At 36.6% G+C, this 15,694-nt stretch overlaps 3 protein-coding genes across 4 annotated transcripts; 1 reads left to right on the top strand and 2 right to left on the bottom strand.

The window, feature by feature from the left end:
• Positions 1 to 1,193: 1,193 nt before the first annotated feature.
• UBC27 (ubiquitin-conjugating enzyme 27) lies at positions 1,194 to 3,491 on the bottom strand. The gene is made up of 5 exons (XM_008241311.2): positions 3,150 to 3,491; positions 2,734 to 2,782; positions 2,052 to 2,211; positions 1,743 to 1,832; positions 1,194 to 1,539 (listed from the first exon to the last, which is right to left on the bottom strand). The coding sequence occupies exons 1-5, from the start codon at positions 3,328 to 3,330 to the stop codon at positions 1,432 to 1,434; spliced, it is 588 nt and encodes a 195-aa protein (XP_008239533.1). The 5' UTR covers positions 3,331 to 3,491; the 3' UTR covers positions 1,194 to 1,431.
• Positions 3,492 to 5,561: 2,070 nt separating this feature from the next.
• LOC107881592 (early light-induced protein 1, chloroplastic-like) lies at positions 5,562 to 6,516 on the bottom strand. Its single transcript, XM_089041878.1, is given in 3 exon segments — positions 5,562 to 5,821; positions 5,824 to 6,047; positions 6,462 to 6,516. Coding segments are annotated over 3 exon segments (408 nt in total). The 3' UTR covers positions 5,562 to 5,692.
• Positions 6,517 to 7,308: 792 nt separating this feature from the next.
• Positions 7,309 to 13,472, top strand: LOC103338127 (uncharacterized). Of its 2 annotated transcripts, XM_008241312.2 has the most exons (6): positions 7,309 to 7,635; positions 8,488 to 10,152; positions 10,252 to 10,503; positions 10,977 to 11,057; positions 12,022 to 12,651; positions 13,252 to 13,472. In XM_008241312.2, exons 2-6 carry the CDS (start codon positions 8,869 to 8,871, stop codon positions 13,306 to 13,308), a joined length of 2,304 nt encoding a protein of 767 aa, XP_008239534.2. In that variant the 5' UTR covers positions 7,309 to 7,635; positions 8,488 to 8,868; the 3' UTR covers positions 13,309 to 13,472. The 2 variants fall into 2 exon arrangements, with proteins under 2 accessions (XP_008239534.2, XP_088911973.1); XM_089055847.1 differs by lacking the exon at positions 13,252 to 13,472 and having other exon boundaries at positions 7,310 to 7,635; positions 12,022 to 12,835.
• The last annotated feature ends 2,222 nt before the right edge of the window (positions 13,473 to 15,694 follow it).

Genomic DNA, 15,694 nt, shown 5'->3' with positions numbered 1-15,694 from the left:
AGCCCAATTGTTTGGCCATTTTATTTTATTTTATTTTAATCAAGATATTGTTTCGAATTAGGGTGAGAAATTCGAGTTTAAGACATCTTTCAACGTTGACAAAAACAAAAAAGAAGTACCATAATATTAAGAACATAACAAAATCAGATGTGTATACCACACATAATTGATAATTCCAAACTTTAATCCAATTGGCACCATAATCTTAAGATAGATATGGATAGGTTTATAGATGATTTATTTTTCATATAATTTATTTATTTGCAAATAAATAAATTAAAAAGAAAAGACAGAACATTTATTTGAGTAGAAGCATGATAATGTTGCTGAATCCATGGCTCCTAGCCACAAAGAAGCAGGAAAACCAAAACCACTCGAAGTTGAAGTAGCACAAAATTATTGAACAAACGTGTCCACTGTCCATTGGTTTTGCATATGGGGTTCTGTGGATAAAAGAGATCAAATCACCCACTAAAGCTGTCAACCGATCAAACGCCAGCCAGCGTTCTTGTTTATTTGTTGTTTTGTTTCTTGAAGTTCTGAAAAAACAGAAACTTGGGAAGTGGTGAGCAAAAAATGGGAACCTTCTTCTGCTGCTGGGATCCAGATGAGCTTTTGCTGGGGCTGCTGCTGGCTTTGGTGCTTGCTATGGCCTTCTTTATCATGTGCCTGCCTCCTCCTTCGAGGAGAGTGGCTGTTTACCATTGCTCTTGATTAGTTTTCCAAAATGTGCTTTCATTTTGCTAATTGATTCTGCTTAGTGCTTGCTCTTGTATTGTTTTGTCGTTATACCTACTACGCGTACGTGTATGTGTATGCACTCGTATTTGGGATGAGAAGTTTGGAATGGCATCAATCTCTTCTGTATAAAACGAACTGCAAGATCAGTTTCAGTCTCTTTTGTTTGTAGGCATTCAACAATACCAGAATCTAGTTGCCCCACACTGAGGCTTCTCTTTCTTTTTGGGGTTTTGTAACAGCCGTTTACCCTAGCGTGATAGCTCAGGGAGGAAACCGGCACTGTATCCTTTTTTATTATTATTGTATTTAGTTTAATATGAAGAAACAATGAACCGGTGATAAACTTGGGACCTAACAGAAGCACATTTCCTTGCCAGAACACAAAAACATATTAGCTGTGCCATTTGCCGTGAGGTGGATTTGTTGGAAGGACAAGGGTGCAGAAAATAAAATTTAGCCAAGTTCAACATTTTAGCACTACTGGTCAATAAGGACAATAACAACGTCTGCAAAATATTAAGGATGAAAAAACCTAAACTAAACAAAGGAAACCTTATATCCAATTAATCCTTGATGTGAGTATAATTCCCAGCCTCTAGGGATGGGTGGCATATATACTTATAAAATAGTAAATCTACTGGCAGCTGCCGCCATATGTGTGCTAACCAAAGGAAAGCTCTTCTATTTTGGCTAACCAGAGCAAAGCTTTTCAAGGGCCAAGTTCTCATCCCCACCAACAGCTTCCAAAGTGGTCCTTGCCTGACCTTCAGGGAACCCCATCTCTACAAGTTTTTGTACCTGTACACGAAAACTCAATATATTACCAGATCTCCAATTTTGCAGATTTATCAATAAGGAAATAAACTAAAAATCTGCCGGACTGCTCAGTTTGCTTTCAAAAGAGTTACTCTTTTTCTGGTGACTTAAGTTTCAAAATGCATCTATTCTTTCCATAGACATTAAAGTCAAGCAGATCAAAGAGAAGGTAGGATCAGACTGACCTTTTCCTCAATCCCAAGAGACGATTTCTTGGCAAAAGTTTCAGTCCAGTATCGAGCTGTGCCAACAAAGGTCTGGTAATCTTTAAGATACTGCAATATCAACATAAAGGAACTAACTTAGAATGAGAGAAAAATTTGATAAATAAATACACAAAGGCACCACCATCAAGGCAAGACTAGCAGCAATCAGTAGTGAGTCTGATACTCTCCAAGTACAGCACATCCACAAAACATAATCTAACATCAATTGAAAGACAAAAATTTTGCAATAGCAGAATCATTGGATAAAGGACAAAAGCAGGTTTAGACCTGTTGTGCCACCACAGCATCTTGAGGATCATCTGGTTGAGGAGCAGAAAGTAATGCTTGTACAGAAAGAAGTGCTGTTTTCAATGTGAGAGCTGGGCTCCATTGGTCCTTCAAAATATCCAGACAAATTGCTCCACTTTGACTGCTGATATTAGGGTGCCTTCAACAGGTGACATACACACACAACAGAAAATTCTATATTAATGATCCCTATGCATATCATTTCTTCAAGCATACAAATTCATCTGCCCCCCAGATTCTTACACACTGTCACCAGTTTATTTTATCTCTAGTTTACATACTGTTATTGCTAACAATATAAAGTTCAGGAAACAGGGTATACTAAGAACCAAATTATCGACCTCCAAGCCAAATCAAGAAAGTTCCATCAAAGTCCCGATCTTGCAGTCCACGATGATCAAGGACTACTAAATACTTGAATTCAACCCACGGTACATGCAACGGGTTGTCAGTTTACTTCAATCTCAATTGACTACATAAAGACTTAAAAGGAGGAAAATTCTAAATCCCAGAAGTGCTAAAATACTCTTATATGCAATATAATCAAAACTGCTATGTATGAAAATATCCCACAATGTGCCTCATTGCATGGTCAATGAACCAGCAGAGTCGGGAAAAAAAGAAGAAGAGGAAGAGAGATATGAACATAAATTCTCCCTACCAAACTTTGGTCGTAAACTTCATTTTGGGAGGCTCAAATGGGTATGCATCTGCAAGAAGAAATCCAACAGTTGACAGCCATGTTAGTAGGAATTTTGACACACTCCTTTCTCATTAAGTCTTATCATGGTGGCCTTTTACCCACTTAACCCCAAATTTGACAGCACTAGACAACACATAAAACAACAAAGTAACTTCCTTTTTATTTTTTCTTCTGCTGCAAAGAGTTTCAATTCAAACCCACTATAGACCCCATTACATATTTACAACAATGAACTTTTTCAATGTTAAAGTTTCAATCTTGGCATAACCCCATTCACTTCCGCAGCTTTTCTCAAGAACTGAACATAAAAGAACACCAAAAATACAAGTAAAAAGAGAAAGAACAGCACAATGACAAGGGAAATTGAATTGAACCTGGCAATGCGATATCGATCTGAAAAGTGCCACCCTCGTAAGGGGTACCAGTTGGGCCAGGAATGGTTCCAATTAAACGGGCAAGACTACCGTCGCCTTTGGGGCTGACTTTGATACCTGAGCGCTCGACGTCTCGGCTGCATTCCTGAAGCTCCTTTTGAACCCTAGCAAAGTCTACCATCTTCAATTGCTCACAGAGAATCTCAGAAAACTCAGGGAGATATAAAGGCCCAGTTGGAAATGGAGGTAGGAGATGACAGAATAGCGAATAAAGCTCTCGCCTTTATCTCTCTTTCTCTCTCTCTCTCTACCGAGCTCTCACTCTCCTTTATGTGTATATATATATGTGAATATCTCTCTCTCTGATTGATGCTTTTTTTGGTTACATTGCTCTTTTTGGGTTTCGAACCTTGATGCTTTACTAATTAGTGAAATAAAAAAGATTTTTTTTATTTAAACCCCACACTTCTCTTAGTTCACCCCAATACTTAAATCATTAAACTGTAAGTTTTATTATTGTGTAAAAAGATAAAAAAGGTCATCCAACTTAATACTTAACCCTAGTACATCTATACACAACACACCCTACAACTCTTCAAATTAAGTTTTAAAAAAAATACAAACTCTTCTACATCCTATGCCATATTACGTTTCTCTTTTAAAGACGTAGAACATTGAATAGCCTACCTCTTTGAAATCTGCGCGGAACTAAGAGATTCATGGGAATATTGTTAAGTTGGGTTTTTATTATCCTGCTAAGAAGAGGGAGAGAAGAAGCCCAAGCTTTGATAATGGTCCTACAATTTCCTAGGTTCGTCGTATATCAAAAGACAAGTACTTCTACTTTGGCTATGAGCAATGGATTGCTTTGTCATATCATATAAGTTTTCCAACCTGAAATTTGGTATCTTTCCTTGTTTTAGCTGTGTTTTGATATTGATGCAGCTGTGTTTTTTTTTTTTGGTCAATTTAGATTTAGAAAACAAATTACTTTGAGTATAAAAGATTAATACATGCACGAATAAGAATGCTGCCATAACGAACCAATGCACTGCAAAACTCAAGGATGAATAGGAAGCAACAACAATTTATATTAGTTTGAAACTTGAAGGAATTCTTTTAAGGACAATTATTCAAATGTCAAACAAGCCACGTGAAGTTTTTCAGTGTAAACATGAATGGGCTAAGCTTGCGGACTTAAGCTAAATTGTATGTTTATGCACTTGAAAATAGACAATGAATAAGACTGTGAAATATCATCAAAAAAATTAATTTAATACTTACTATTTCTCATGCTCAGAACGTATTTTCTCCTCTAAAGGTAGCTTGTGGGGTTTAAATATGAAATCTCTTTTATTTCTTATTTTTTCAGATTGGGGTGTATTTAATGGTAGTTTGGGAAGATAGTGGGGTTTACTTAGAAATTGTGAAAATTTAAATTAAAAGTTGGGGTGAACTTAGAACATGGAGTGAACTAAGAGAAGTGTGGGGTTTAAATAGAAAATCTCATAAAGAATTGTCATTCACCCTTTAATACTTGTATTATGCACATATATATATGTATTTTTTTTAAAGAAACATACAATACACGTATTATATACATATGTACATATTTTCTACTTTTAATACACGAGTTTTTTTACAAATTTTTTGAATAATACAGACAAATTTCACATATTTTTTTATATATTATTGAATAAAAATAATATATATTTAAAATATTTAAAATATTATATAGTGGTTGAACCAAAATTTTACTAAATAAAACACGTACGTATTTTATTTATACTTTTTTCGTTCTGTGTTTTACTAACTAGGGTATAAAGTAAACAATGTTGTTTAAGAATTATTTCTGGTAATTATTGTGGTTCCAACCAATGAAATAGGGGTTTTTTTTTTTTTGTCCTAATTAAATAGTGGATTTACCAAATATGAAAATAATGTGGATTGTTATTATACCATGAAAAAGCTGAATTTGCTTAAAATTCATTGTATAATGAGATTAAAAAAAATGTATCCAATAGATATGTAACTCAAGCACTTAAGAGAATTCACAATTTTCATACTTTAATTCGTCGCTATCTAATATTCCTTGTATAAAGAAAACTACGTTGATTTCATTTGTTTTACCGTTTTATTCTCTTAAATGATTTGTGTAACTCATGACCAAATTAGTGAAGTGCAACAATCTGCTAAGTCTTTGCCATCTAAATTCCATGTCCTGTGAAAAACCCAACGAAATTAATGACATCCCCCTATAAATAAGTTTTTCTCCTTTTGTAGTTGCTTTGTTTACATCTTTTGTTGTTTGATATTGCTGTTAGACACTTTGCCTTGTATCAAAACCACGTTACCCCCTTAAGAAAAGTAACCCAAAAAAAAAGTGTTGGGTAATGCAGTATACATGTAAATGCGTACTTCTTCTCATTTATATTTGTAAAATGTAATTACATCATCTCAATGGAAATTTTACAGGGCAAGCATAATTAATTAATACTCAATCTTAGCAAACACCTGTAATTAATCACAAATGACAATGACATCTACACTAGGGTTCCACCCTTCACATACTCAGTGAAGGCCAAAGCTACAAGTCCCAACATGGCCAGCCTTCCATTCCACAGCTCAGCGTCTGAGGTCATCCCCCCTTTTGATTTCGACTCAACACTCACCACTTTTTCAACAGAGGAACCAAGGAGGCCACAGATGGCAAAATACTGATGCCAAGGAACAATGGGATTCTACCGTTGGATATTTGAGCAAATACATCATGGCCCTTGGATAGTTCCACTGCCAGAGCTGCAACAAATCCCACCATTGCTATCCTGCCGTTGATTCTCTCTGGTGCTGGCCCACTGAATGCAAGCACGTCTGAGAACTTTGGGATAACGACCTGCTCTCAAGGAGAAATATGTACATATGTCACATGTAGCTCAACCTATACATGAACTTTTATATCACTAGCTATTTTGATTAGATCTATCTGAATGTGTGGTTTAAATTTGACCTAACTTGATGTGATGATGAGTGAGATGATATTAAATCTTGTGCTTGTTTTAAAAGAAAAGAGTTAGCTAGGTACCTTAGGAGAAGGTGGAGGTAAAGGGGAAGGAGCTGGCTGTGAATTAGGTGGACGCTGAAAAATTTGGCACCACGTCCTCATTCGGCTTCCCAGTCAAAATGGGTGACTTGGGTTCTCTTGTTTGAGTAATTTTTGCCTCTTCCGGGTACATCTACAGAGTGTGTCAACTGGTTTGCATGAGAATGAGAAACAAACGTGGCTTCCTCCCACACCACAATGCACCAAATTACCAAAATGTCTCTCGAATTTCTGCGGACATTCTAGACAAACCATTGAAAATACCATCGACATGTGAAGAGAATGATAAAATCTTTACTTTTCTTTTTACGTGACAAAGAATTTAGGCAAAACCACACAAGTGGCAAACTGGTGGGAAATTTACTATGGCAGAATAAGCAATTCTATGAGAGTTTCTTGGTAAATTCCAAATTAACGAGAACAAAGTTGAATAATATATTCTCATTTCTTTAAATGGATTGAAAGTGACATGAGATATCAGAATATAAAATACATGGTTGGAGCGCAGAAGAAGTTCTGGATGATGTACAAGTCACGCAGGCCTCCTCCAAGTCCAAATAAATATTATCTTTGCTCTTGTCTACCAGTATTGATGTTTATACCAAATCGTTAATCCTAATAAGATTTGAAGACGTATCTGTGTTTTTGTTTTAATCAACACGTGTGCTTAGGTTAAACTTAACCAAGTCATTCAAGAAAGATCTATTCTTTTGGTAGAAAAGATAATTAAAAAAGAAAAATAAAATTGGGACATCAGATGAGGAGAAACACTTGCATACGAAAATGGCACTGTTTTGCTAATCTTTGACCAATATATCATCGTGATAATTTATGATTAGTTAAAAATAGTAAAATAGTGTTATATACGTAAGATAGACAAAGTTGGAAGTTGACAGGACATGTTAATGTAATAAAATTAATTATGACAGGAAAAAGAGAGCCGAAACTTGAAGTCACAGAGAGCCCCTGGTTTTGGGTTTTGGGTTTGGGTTGGGGTCTGTCTGCAAACAAATTCCATGCCAACAACATTTAAGAAATAAATAAAAACCGCAGCCAACCAGTCAGAAAATTCGGGATAAAGCGATATATATTCATGACCCACAGTTTTATTTTCTTTATTTTATTCAAAATTGGGAGGCTAACACCAAATCGTCAATCAATCACTACCCAACATCCATTTACACACGGAAAAGGCAAAAGATGGAAAATGCCAGAATTGCAAAGAAAACAGAGGATATTCGAAGAAGAAGCAAGAAGAAGAAACCTGTTGAAGAATAACCCATTAAAAGCTTTTTCATTTGGTTTTTAGCTTCACTTTTCTGGCTTAGTTTTCTGCAATCAAAGTTTCAGCTTCGTATATCCAGTCTCTTATTGCTTAATTCCCTGGTGCGTAAATGAAAGACTTGAACTTTAGCTTTGATTGCATGCACTTGATCTCTTTTTTGTTTCATTTTGATTTTTTTTAAAATGGTATATTGCTCTCTATGTGGTTGCCAAGGGAAAAGGAATTGAAATTTGATCATGGTTCTTCTGCTTTTCTGTATTGTTTTGGTTTCTGCGAAATTTTAATAGTTCAAATGAAAAGAAATGGTTGGTTGTGTTGAGTTCAGCTTAACAAAGGTTTTAGTTTGATCTCGCGCTTTATGTTGAACAGTTGAAGAATCAAACTTTGAGAAAGTTCTATATACTTAACAAAAAACAAATAAGTAGGTATGTGTATATATATCTTCTTCGTTTTTCTAGAATTTTTAAGCAACCGATTGGACCCATGTCGAAATTTTAGCGGGAGGGTTGTTGACTTTGTATTCTGCATTAAGCTCCCTGTCTTCCTTTGAATTCTTTCCCTCTGTTAATATTATAATGGCCTTTTGACATTTGTGTTTTGGAGATTCTTCTTTGTTATGGAATTCTCTTCTCTAAGAATCGAAGCTGGCCAAATAGAAATTCCTCCAATGCTAATATTTTGTTGAAAATTTCGAAGGAGATACTTCTTGGAATCGCAGTCATTTGATTGGTTTTTGTTTTACGTTATTCTAGTTCTGTTTTATGTCTAAGTATTTTGTTTTCCATCAGTGGTAACAATAAAGATTAATTTTGGGGGATCACTATATTTTATTTTGCTTATTTTTGGAAACGATAAGACCAAAGGTCAAAGGATAAAAGAAAGTGAAGTTTTGAATACGTAGTTTTTCCTTTAGGCTGTCAATGACCACTTCCTAACAGAGTTGATTATTCCAGGATGCTGCATTGGTTTCTGGAAAACCATGAACTGCTTGTTTCCCTTTGTTAGCTAGCTGGTTTGAAGAAGGCATAGCTTCCTGCGTATCCTGTCTGAGATCCTGATGTCTGCTTCAGCTCCCTATGATCAGATGGGAGAACTAATAGAGTTGCAGATGCTTGTTGTAGGGATAGTCTGGTAGCCTCTAGTATAAATGTGGAATTGGAATTAGAATTTTAGAACTCGTTCTTTAGTCGGTGGGAACTGAGGCAAGTAAAGGGCTTTGATAAATGCAATTTGATTCTTATGCATGAATGCACTGAGAAAGAGGGAAAAGAAAAAAAAACCATATAAAAGAAGTAAAGTCCAAATAAAGCACTTCATCTTGAAATTTGTTGAAGATGGGCTTGCCTCAAGTGTCTTCTAGCAGTATTGCTGAGGAAATGGCTGCATCACTGTGCACATTTATGCAACCTCCACCTAGACTTGCCGTCATGAGCAGCTGTGATTTAAGTGGGATGCATGGAGGAAACCTGGGAAATCACATGCAGGTGGATTTCACGTGCTCTTCTTTTGGAGAGTCCCAAAGGAAATCCATCATGGAGATTCCAAATAAACCCGATTTTTCGAATGCATGTAAAGATGGTAGATCAAACATGCATGCGTTGAAGATTAACACTACGGTAGAAAACTACTGGTTAAATCAGAAATTTGGGCAGAATATGCAGACACCTGTTCCTAGGATTGTTGGTTTCGAACCAAGACAATTAGATTCTTCTCTTAATTTTTTTTATGGAAGCCAATATTCTTCAAGTGCGGTGACTGTCACAACAGGTAACACAACTGAGGCCACTGGGTCAGCACTCAGGAAGCGGTTATTGTCTCCTTTGAATGGAATGCTTCTCCAGGATCATTTCAATGGTGATTCTCTAGACATTGGGGATGGGGTTCACAAGAGTGGCGCCTGGGGATACAATGACAGTTCTAATGTTCCCACATTACATGAGCATAAGAAGGCTCATATTGGCAACTCCAGTTATTTTAATTCTACGATCTGGTCTGCATCTTGTTTCCCAGAGTGGAAGAGTTCACTGGATCACAACTGCAATGCAAACTCCTCTTCTGTATTTGATGGTCCTTTGCTTGAAAACAGGGAACCACAATCTCAAAATCAGTTCTTATCATCATCTGGACTTGATTACTCTAGAGAAACAATTAAGGTAAGGTCAGAATTTGGGGCTATAGACATATCATCAAGAAAAGTGGCTTTGCCTACACTTTCTTTATCTCCTCTTGGTCCAAAGTTTCCTGAAAGAGTGAAATGTGGAGAATTATGCAGGGATCATACGCCAAAGTTAGATGATAACAATATAACTCTTAAGGACATAGAACAATCACTTGATGGAACTATCTCAGCCATTTCATCATCCTGGAAAGAGGAGGCTTTTAGGTTGCTAAGTAACTCATCGCAAGATGTTGATATGCTGCAGAAAAAGTTTGACCGTTTTGGGTCTGAGAGTACTACCACTGGGATGGGGCAGCACTGGAGTCAGGATTTGAAATCTAAGCCTAAAGGTGTTAAATTAGTACGAACCCCGACTGGACTGCCTGGTAGAAGGTCATTGGTTGGATCATTTGAGGAATCCCTGTTGTCTGGTCGATTGGTATCTGCAAAGGTTAATCAGGTTTGGATTCATTTCTTCAATAATGTGATATATATTGAGCTCCATGTTGTAACAATTTCTGTGGTTGATCTTAGTTCCTATTTGAAACTTGGTTTGCAGAGAATTGATGGTTTTCTTGCTGTTCTGAATGTCACTGGAGGGAATTTCTCGCCAAAATCACAGAAACTTCCGTTTGCAGTGACCAGTGTAGATGGAGAAAACTATTTACTGTATTATTCATCAATAGATCTTGCTAGGAATATGACTCCAAGCGATTATGGAAGTCTGAGGATGAAGCGGAGCTTTAGCATGGATGATTCACGAGCAGACAAGAGCCGTCTGAGAATACCCATGAAAGGCCGCATACAACTGGTAATTAGAATATTAATCAAAATATATATCAAGTACCAGAAAACTTCAAATGGTCTCAGTTCTATCCACAGCAATGCATTGAATTCAGGAACTTTTTTGAATCAACAGGAGTTTTTTTGTGTTCTTGATGTGCTAGATATGCGATTATTGATAGTTGTTTGTGTAGCTTAGGATGTCTCACTCTCATGTGTTTAAGCTATGGAATTTGATTTCGGGAGAAAAGAATGACATTGCATGCAGGGAAGAGAGCATAATTTCTATCTATCATCATTTTGGATGATGGAATAAGAAGTAACTGTCAGGGAAAAAGTTTTTCAACAAAATGCATGATAAGAATATGGATAATGGATGCTCATGCTGATTAAAAGTTTTTCAATTAATTCCTTGTAGTTGTGCATATCCAATAACATCTGGTGGTAGTCAGACCAAGACATGGTTGGTCATACACTCATGAACTAAACTGTTTATGGCAGGTTCTCAGCAATCCAGAAAAGACGCCTATTCACACCTTCTTCTGTAACTATGATTTGAGTGACATGCCAGCGGGTACCAAGGTAGTCAAGAAGTAGAGAGAGAAAAATTAATATGTCAGGTCTCACAATTCTTATGCATGATGAATCTTGTTCGTAATTGATACCTGCTTTGTGGAAGTTTGGACCATCTTCACATGGTTTGAATGTGAAGTCAAACCTATCTCGAATGAATCTGCACTTTTATATGGAATTGGATATGGCTAGGTTTTTTCCAACAGGTATCACCAATTATAGGATATACAATAATTTTCTTTAAGACCTCCATGAATTTTGAAAACGTTATAGTCATAAACTTAGGAACTTGTCTTTTGACACTTCTTGACTTCATTGAGTTATTCAGATTAAGTGCTGCCACATACCTATGTGCAAATATACATTTGAAGGTAATAGATTGTGTGCAAACATACTTAGGTAGGAAAAGAAGGAAAAACACAAAGATGCAAGAGCGTGAATTTTAGGTAGCAACAGGGTTTGAATGGGTTCGAGTTGACTGCTGCTGCTAGGCCTTTTGACGTCAACCTAGGCTCAGACCGTCTAATAGGAGCCCAACCTGAGTTCATCCTGAGTGTGATCCTTACCTGGAATATCCAAACACAGGATGCCTTAACTAGCATAGCCCCTATATGTTTACATTAATGGTAAGATAAGCTGATAACAAAAATCAGTCATCATTTGTTGAAAATTAAGATCGTTTTGAGGTGAGCTTTTGAACATGTAGCAACCATCTAAATTTACCCTTCATATGAGCTGATTTGAAACGGCTCAAGATGCATGTTTTGTGGCTGAACATGTTAGTGTAGAAATTGAAAAATTCATGCTGCTTGCTTATGCGTAATTTTTCATGGAGCAGAGATGAGGACTTTCTTCTAGCTCAATCTTTGTCTTCTGTAGAATTTTAGATGGATGTGTTTGCTTTTGAGGTTTTGCTTTAATTGAGATTCTTATTTATGGTCATTTTCCTTGCACATTCACCTATCAAATACAGACATTTTTGCGCCAAAAGATCACTCTAGCCTCTTCTGAACCAACCTGTAAGGCTGGGAACGGAAAACATACAGATCCTGGTAAAGAAAATGATGCGAAGCCATCTTCGATCCTAGATGCTGCTAATTCTCTGCAGCTTAATGCCAATGATGCAGATTCAAATGGGCTTAATAATGCTCATACAATTAGATCTTCAAACCAGTGTATAACAGTATTGGGAACTGTAGGTTCTGCCTACACCAATGATGTACTCAATCAATACCATAGAGAGGGAGAATGCATGACAGCCTGTTCTCCCGGTGAATCCAATGGTTGTGTATGTGAAAAGATCAGCGAGAAGGACAGGATCACACTGAATAGATGCCATATTAGTGAAAGCAAGTCTCTGTGTATCCCTTCAAAGGTTAGCAAGAATACTACTGGTGCTGGCGTTCTGCGTTATGCTCTTCACCTTCGCTTCTTATGCCTTTTTCCTAAGAAACGTTCGAGGTCTGTCCAGAGATGCAAGTTAGATCCCTTATCTGGACAAGCGACAAACAGTTTCGACATTGAAGGAGAGCGGCGCTTCTACTTATATAATGATTTGAGGGTCGTGTTCCCTCAACGGCAGACAGATTCGGATGAGGGAAAGGTATATTATACAAAACAGCTTATACGGACCATTAATGTGCCTATTGATTTGCATTATAGATTTTTTTCCATGTCGTTTTGCATATAGTGTTCTTGCATGATTCTTATTTGTTGGCTGAATTAAATGGAACAACATAGTATGCAACTGTGCGTAACAATGGTTCAAACCAAGCCGTCCTTTCTACTCTAATGCTCAACTTGATGCTTCCATCTGATGCCTTCTACATACTAGAGATCTTAAAACCAGCATTTTCAGTTTTTACTAAATGCTTCCCAGCTAAAAATGCCGTCGATCTCAACTTAAATATGTAGGAAGCTTGTTTCTGTAAACAAAAGCCACAAAAGCATGTAACAATCATTTTAGGTCATATGAATTTGAAGGTACCCCATGCACAGATCAAGCGTAGCCTTGATCCGCACTCTTGTTGAGTTATGCTGCAAAACATTTCCTTGGTTTATGACATTTGGAATTCAGATTATCAGTTCTTGTACTTCAGACATATATCTGTAGAATCTAAGTTCTTCCATTTGTTTCTAGGCATCAAATAGTTTTGAGCTCTGTATTGTAATCCAACTATGCCTGTCCTTTTTCATTTTGCAGTTACATGTGGAATATCATTTTCCTTCAGATCCGAAATACTTTGATATCAGCAACTAAAAGGCATAGGACTTATCTGCTTAATAGATAGCATTATCTGTAGTCAGGTAAATAGTTGTACATTCAATTCCCTCAAATTGGGGCAATTCCCCATTCAATCTGTAAATAACCATGTTTATCAATAACTAGTCGATTAAATATATACTTTTCATACTCCGTACTTATTTCATATTTGAACACTGATGGATTTGATGACAGCCTTGCTATTTTAATTCAGCTATTTAGAAATCCTTGCCCCCTTACGAAGAAAAACTTGTATATCATGGGATAGCACTGTTTTGCTATCCCCAACCAAATAGCAAAACAGCGGAGCAACACAGTGGTCCTAATGACATGCAATTGCTTCTCCTTGATAAGACCAAAACTTGGAGTTTTCGTTTGGGACTTGAACTCGGCCACCCCAAACAGTTTCTTTCAAGGTTGTGGTGCTATTTCCAAGCAATATGTCATCTAATTCTAATTCAGCCCTTGCAAGTACTTGTGACGCAATGGCAAGCACATTCTTCCCTGAAATGTAGTAAATTTTAGAAGAATAATAAAAAGTGAATTTCAATCCAAATGAGTTTGACACGTCACCTCCAAGGCTCCACTCCTTCTTGTCCCTGTTGAAGGGGTCATTAACAAAGTGGAGATTGAGAATCAAACTCGTGACCTTTAGCAACAACAAAAAAAGTTTCTAATATGTACAAAGTTCAAGATGTCAAAAAATGAGTCAACAATGTATATCTAATTTACGGGCACACCATACTATAATTTGATTTCTACACCTTCCATTTGGTATTGAGATTAACTTAAAACTGAGAGCGGCTTCTACCGAAGATGGTAGTTGCTTCCATGCAGAGCCATTCTAGGCAGCTCATGGTACCAGCCATGGTTTAGGATACTGTAAATTTGGTTTTGTATGCCATTTGTGTTAAAAATTGCATGCGTGCACTTAAGTGAAATCCGCTTGGTTCTATGCCACCATATGCATATGCTATATCTACTACCAGATGGTAATTTGGTTCTGCCACCTCCATTTCGATGAAAGTTATAAAAGAAGAGGTCTTGTTCTTTGTCTACAACAAGTAGGAAGTGGTCCAGCTATGAGAAACTAACTAAGCATTCAATACAAAGCATTCAATATAGGAAAAAAAAAGTGCTACAAATGTGTTGTGCTTTATCATTTTAGAAGGGTAACATATTCTTTCAAAAATATTGAGCAAAGTTAATTACTTATAAAAATTAAAATACATCAACGGGGTTTAGCCTAGCGGAAAATTACCTTTATTTGCAGACAAGTGGTCTCAAGTTCTAACTCCTACGACACTTTTGTACTCTGTGTGAGAAACCTCATCTCCTTATAGTTTAGATTATCGTATATATTTATTATATATAAAAAAATATTTAAAAGACAAGTATTAATTTGACATTATTTTTTGTATTGCTTGAAAGTGAAGATTTAGCATCGATAAAAAAAGCCTAGCCAGCATAGCTACCTGCCTAGTGCCTACACAATCTATATATGTTGGATTCTTTAAACACACACTGGATATTGCATGGCAAGCTTTATGGTCTAATATCAAATCAATCTTTTGCTTCCTTCCATGTTGGTACATATACCAATAATGCTTAGGGAAACTTAATTGATACCAGATTTATGCGTCTGAAATGGTTGAAAAAAAAAACAGTATCACCGGCTTGAATTCTCATCTATATATAACCAATAGTGTTAATAGATACCAGGTTTTGAAACAAATGTGTCTGAAATGCTTGCAAAAATATATAACCGGTTAGCGTTTCAACGCTCTTCTGTAACCTCTAACGACGGAGGGAAAAAGAAAAGATTGCTTGAAAAGGATGTGAACTTGTAAACCCACATATGAAATGAGTGCACTTACTTTACGCCATGTTCGTTGCGTCCAATGAAGAATGACATCTTGTTCTAGAAATCTTAACTAATATTAATATCATGCGTGGGGCGGATTGGATTTTCCATAGTTATTATTCAATATTTGAAGCAATTTATTGCTGGACATGATACATTTCGAGTTGCACAAGTCTCCATATGCAGCATGCTAAACACAGCCTTATATAGGTAAAAGTCATATTGCGTAAGGAGAATCGAACTTAAAATCTCGAGTGCTTGACTAAATATTTTCAATCACTTAAGAGTTACAATCCCCTTCCAGCCTTATACAGGCATAATGGAAAAGAGGGGCCGCCACAAGCTTGAGGCTTATAACTTCAAAACAATGGCATTCAATATGGTTAAGGGGTCGTATGATGGCCTCCTTGGTGCCAGACGTGTCGTGTCGACATCTTTTTGCTTGTATGGATTGCAGCTTTTGAGAAAACCCCATTCTGAAAGCTATCCTTTATCTGGAAGATTGGAAAGTTAGATCAA

This window comes from Prunus mume, linkage group LG7 (genome assembly GCF_029339155.1).
Source record: "Prunus mume cultivar Tortuosa linkage group LG7, ASM2933915v1, whole genome shotgun sequence".
NCBI lineage: Eukaryota > Viridiplantae > Streptophyta > Magnoliopsida > Rosales > Rosaceae > Prunus > Prunus mume.
Note: the sequence above shows the minus strand (reverse complement) of the source record. Positions and strands in the feature narration are given on the sequence as shown.

What these genes read in the sequence shown, in the direction of transcription:
- LOC103338127 (XM_089055847.1), top strand. Translation starts at nt 8,869, where the DNA reads ATGGGCTTGCCTCAAGTGTCTTCTAGCAGTATTGCTGAGGAAATGGCT. An exon ending in TATCTGCAAAGGTTAATCAG is followed by an intron (nt 10,153 to 10,251) that starts GTTTGGATTCAT and finishes CTTGGTTTGCAG; the next exon opens with AGAATTGATGGTTTTCTTGC. An exon ending in ACATGCCAGCGGGTACCAAG is followed by an intron (nt 11,058 to 12,021) that starts GTAGTCAAGAAG and finishes TATCAAATACAG; the next exon opens with ACATTTTTGCGCCAAAAGAT.
- UBC27 (XM_008241311.2), bottom strand. Translation starts at nt 3,330, where the DNA reads ATGGTAGACTTTGCTAGGGTTCAAAAGGAGCTTCAGGAATGCAGCCGA. An exon ending in AAGTTTACGACCAAAGTTTG is followed by an intron (nt 2,212 to 2,733) that starts GTAGGGAGAATT and finishes CACCTGTTGAAG; the next exon opens with GCACCCTAATATCAGCAGTC. An exon ending in CTCTTGGGATTGAGGAAAAG is followed by an intron (nt 1,540 to 1,742) that starts GTCAGTCTGATC and finishes TTTCGTGTACAG; the next exon opens with GTACAAAAACTTGTAGAGAT.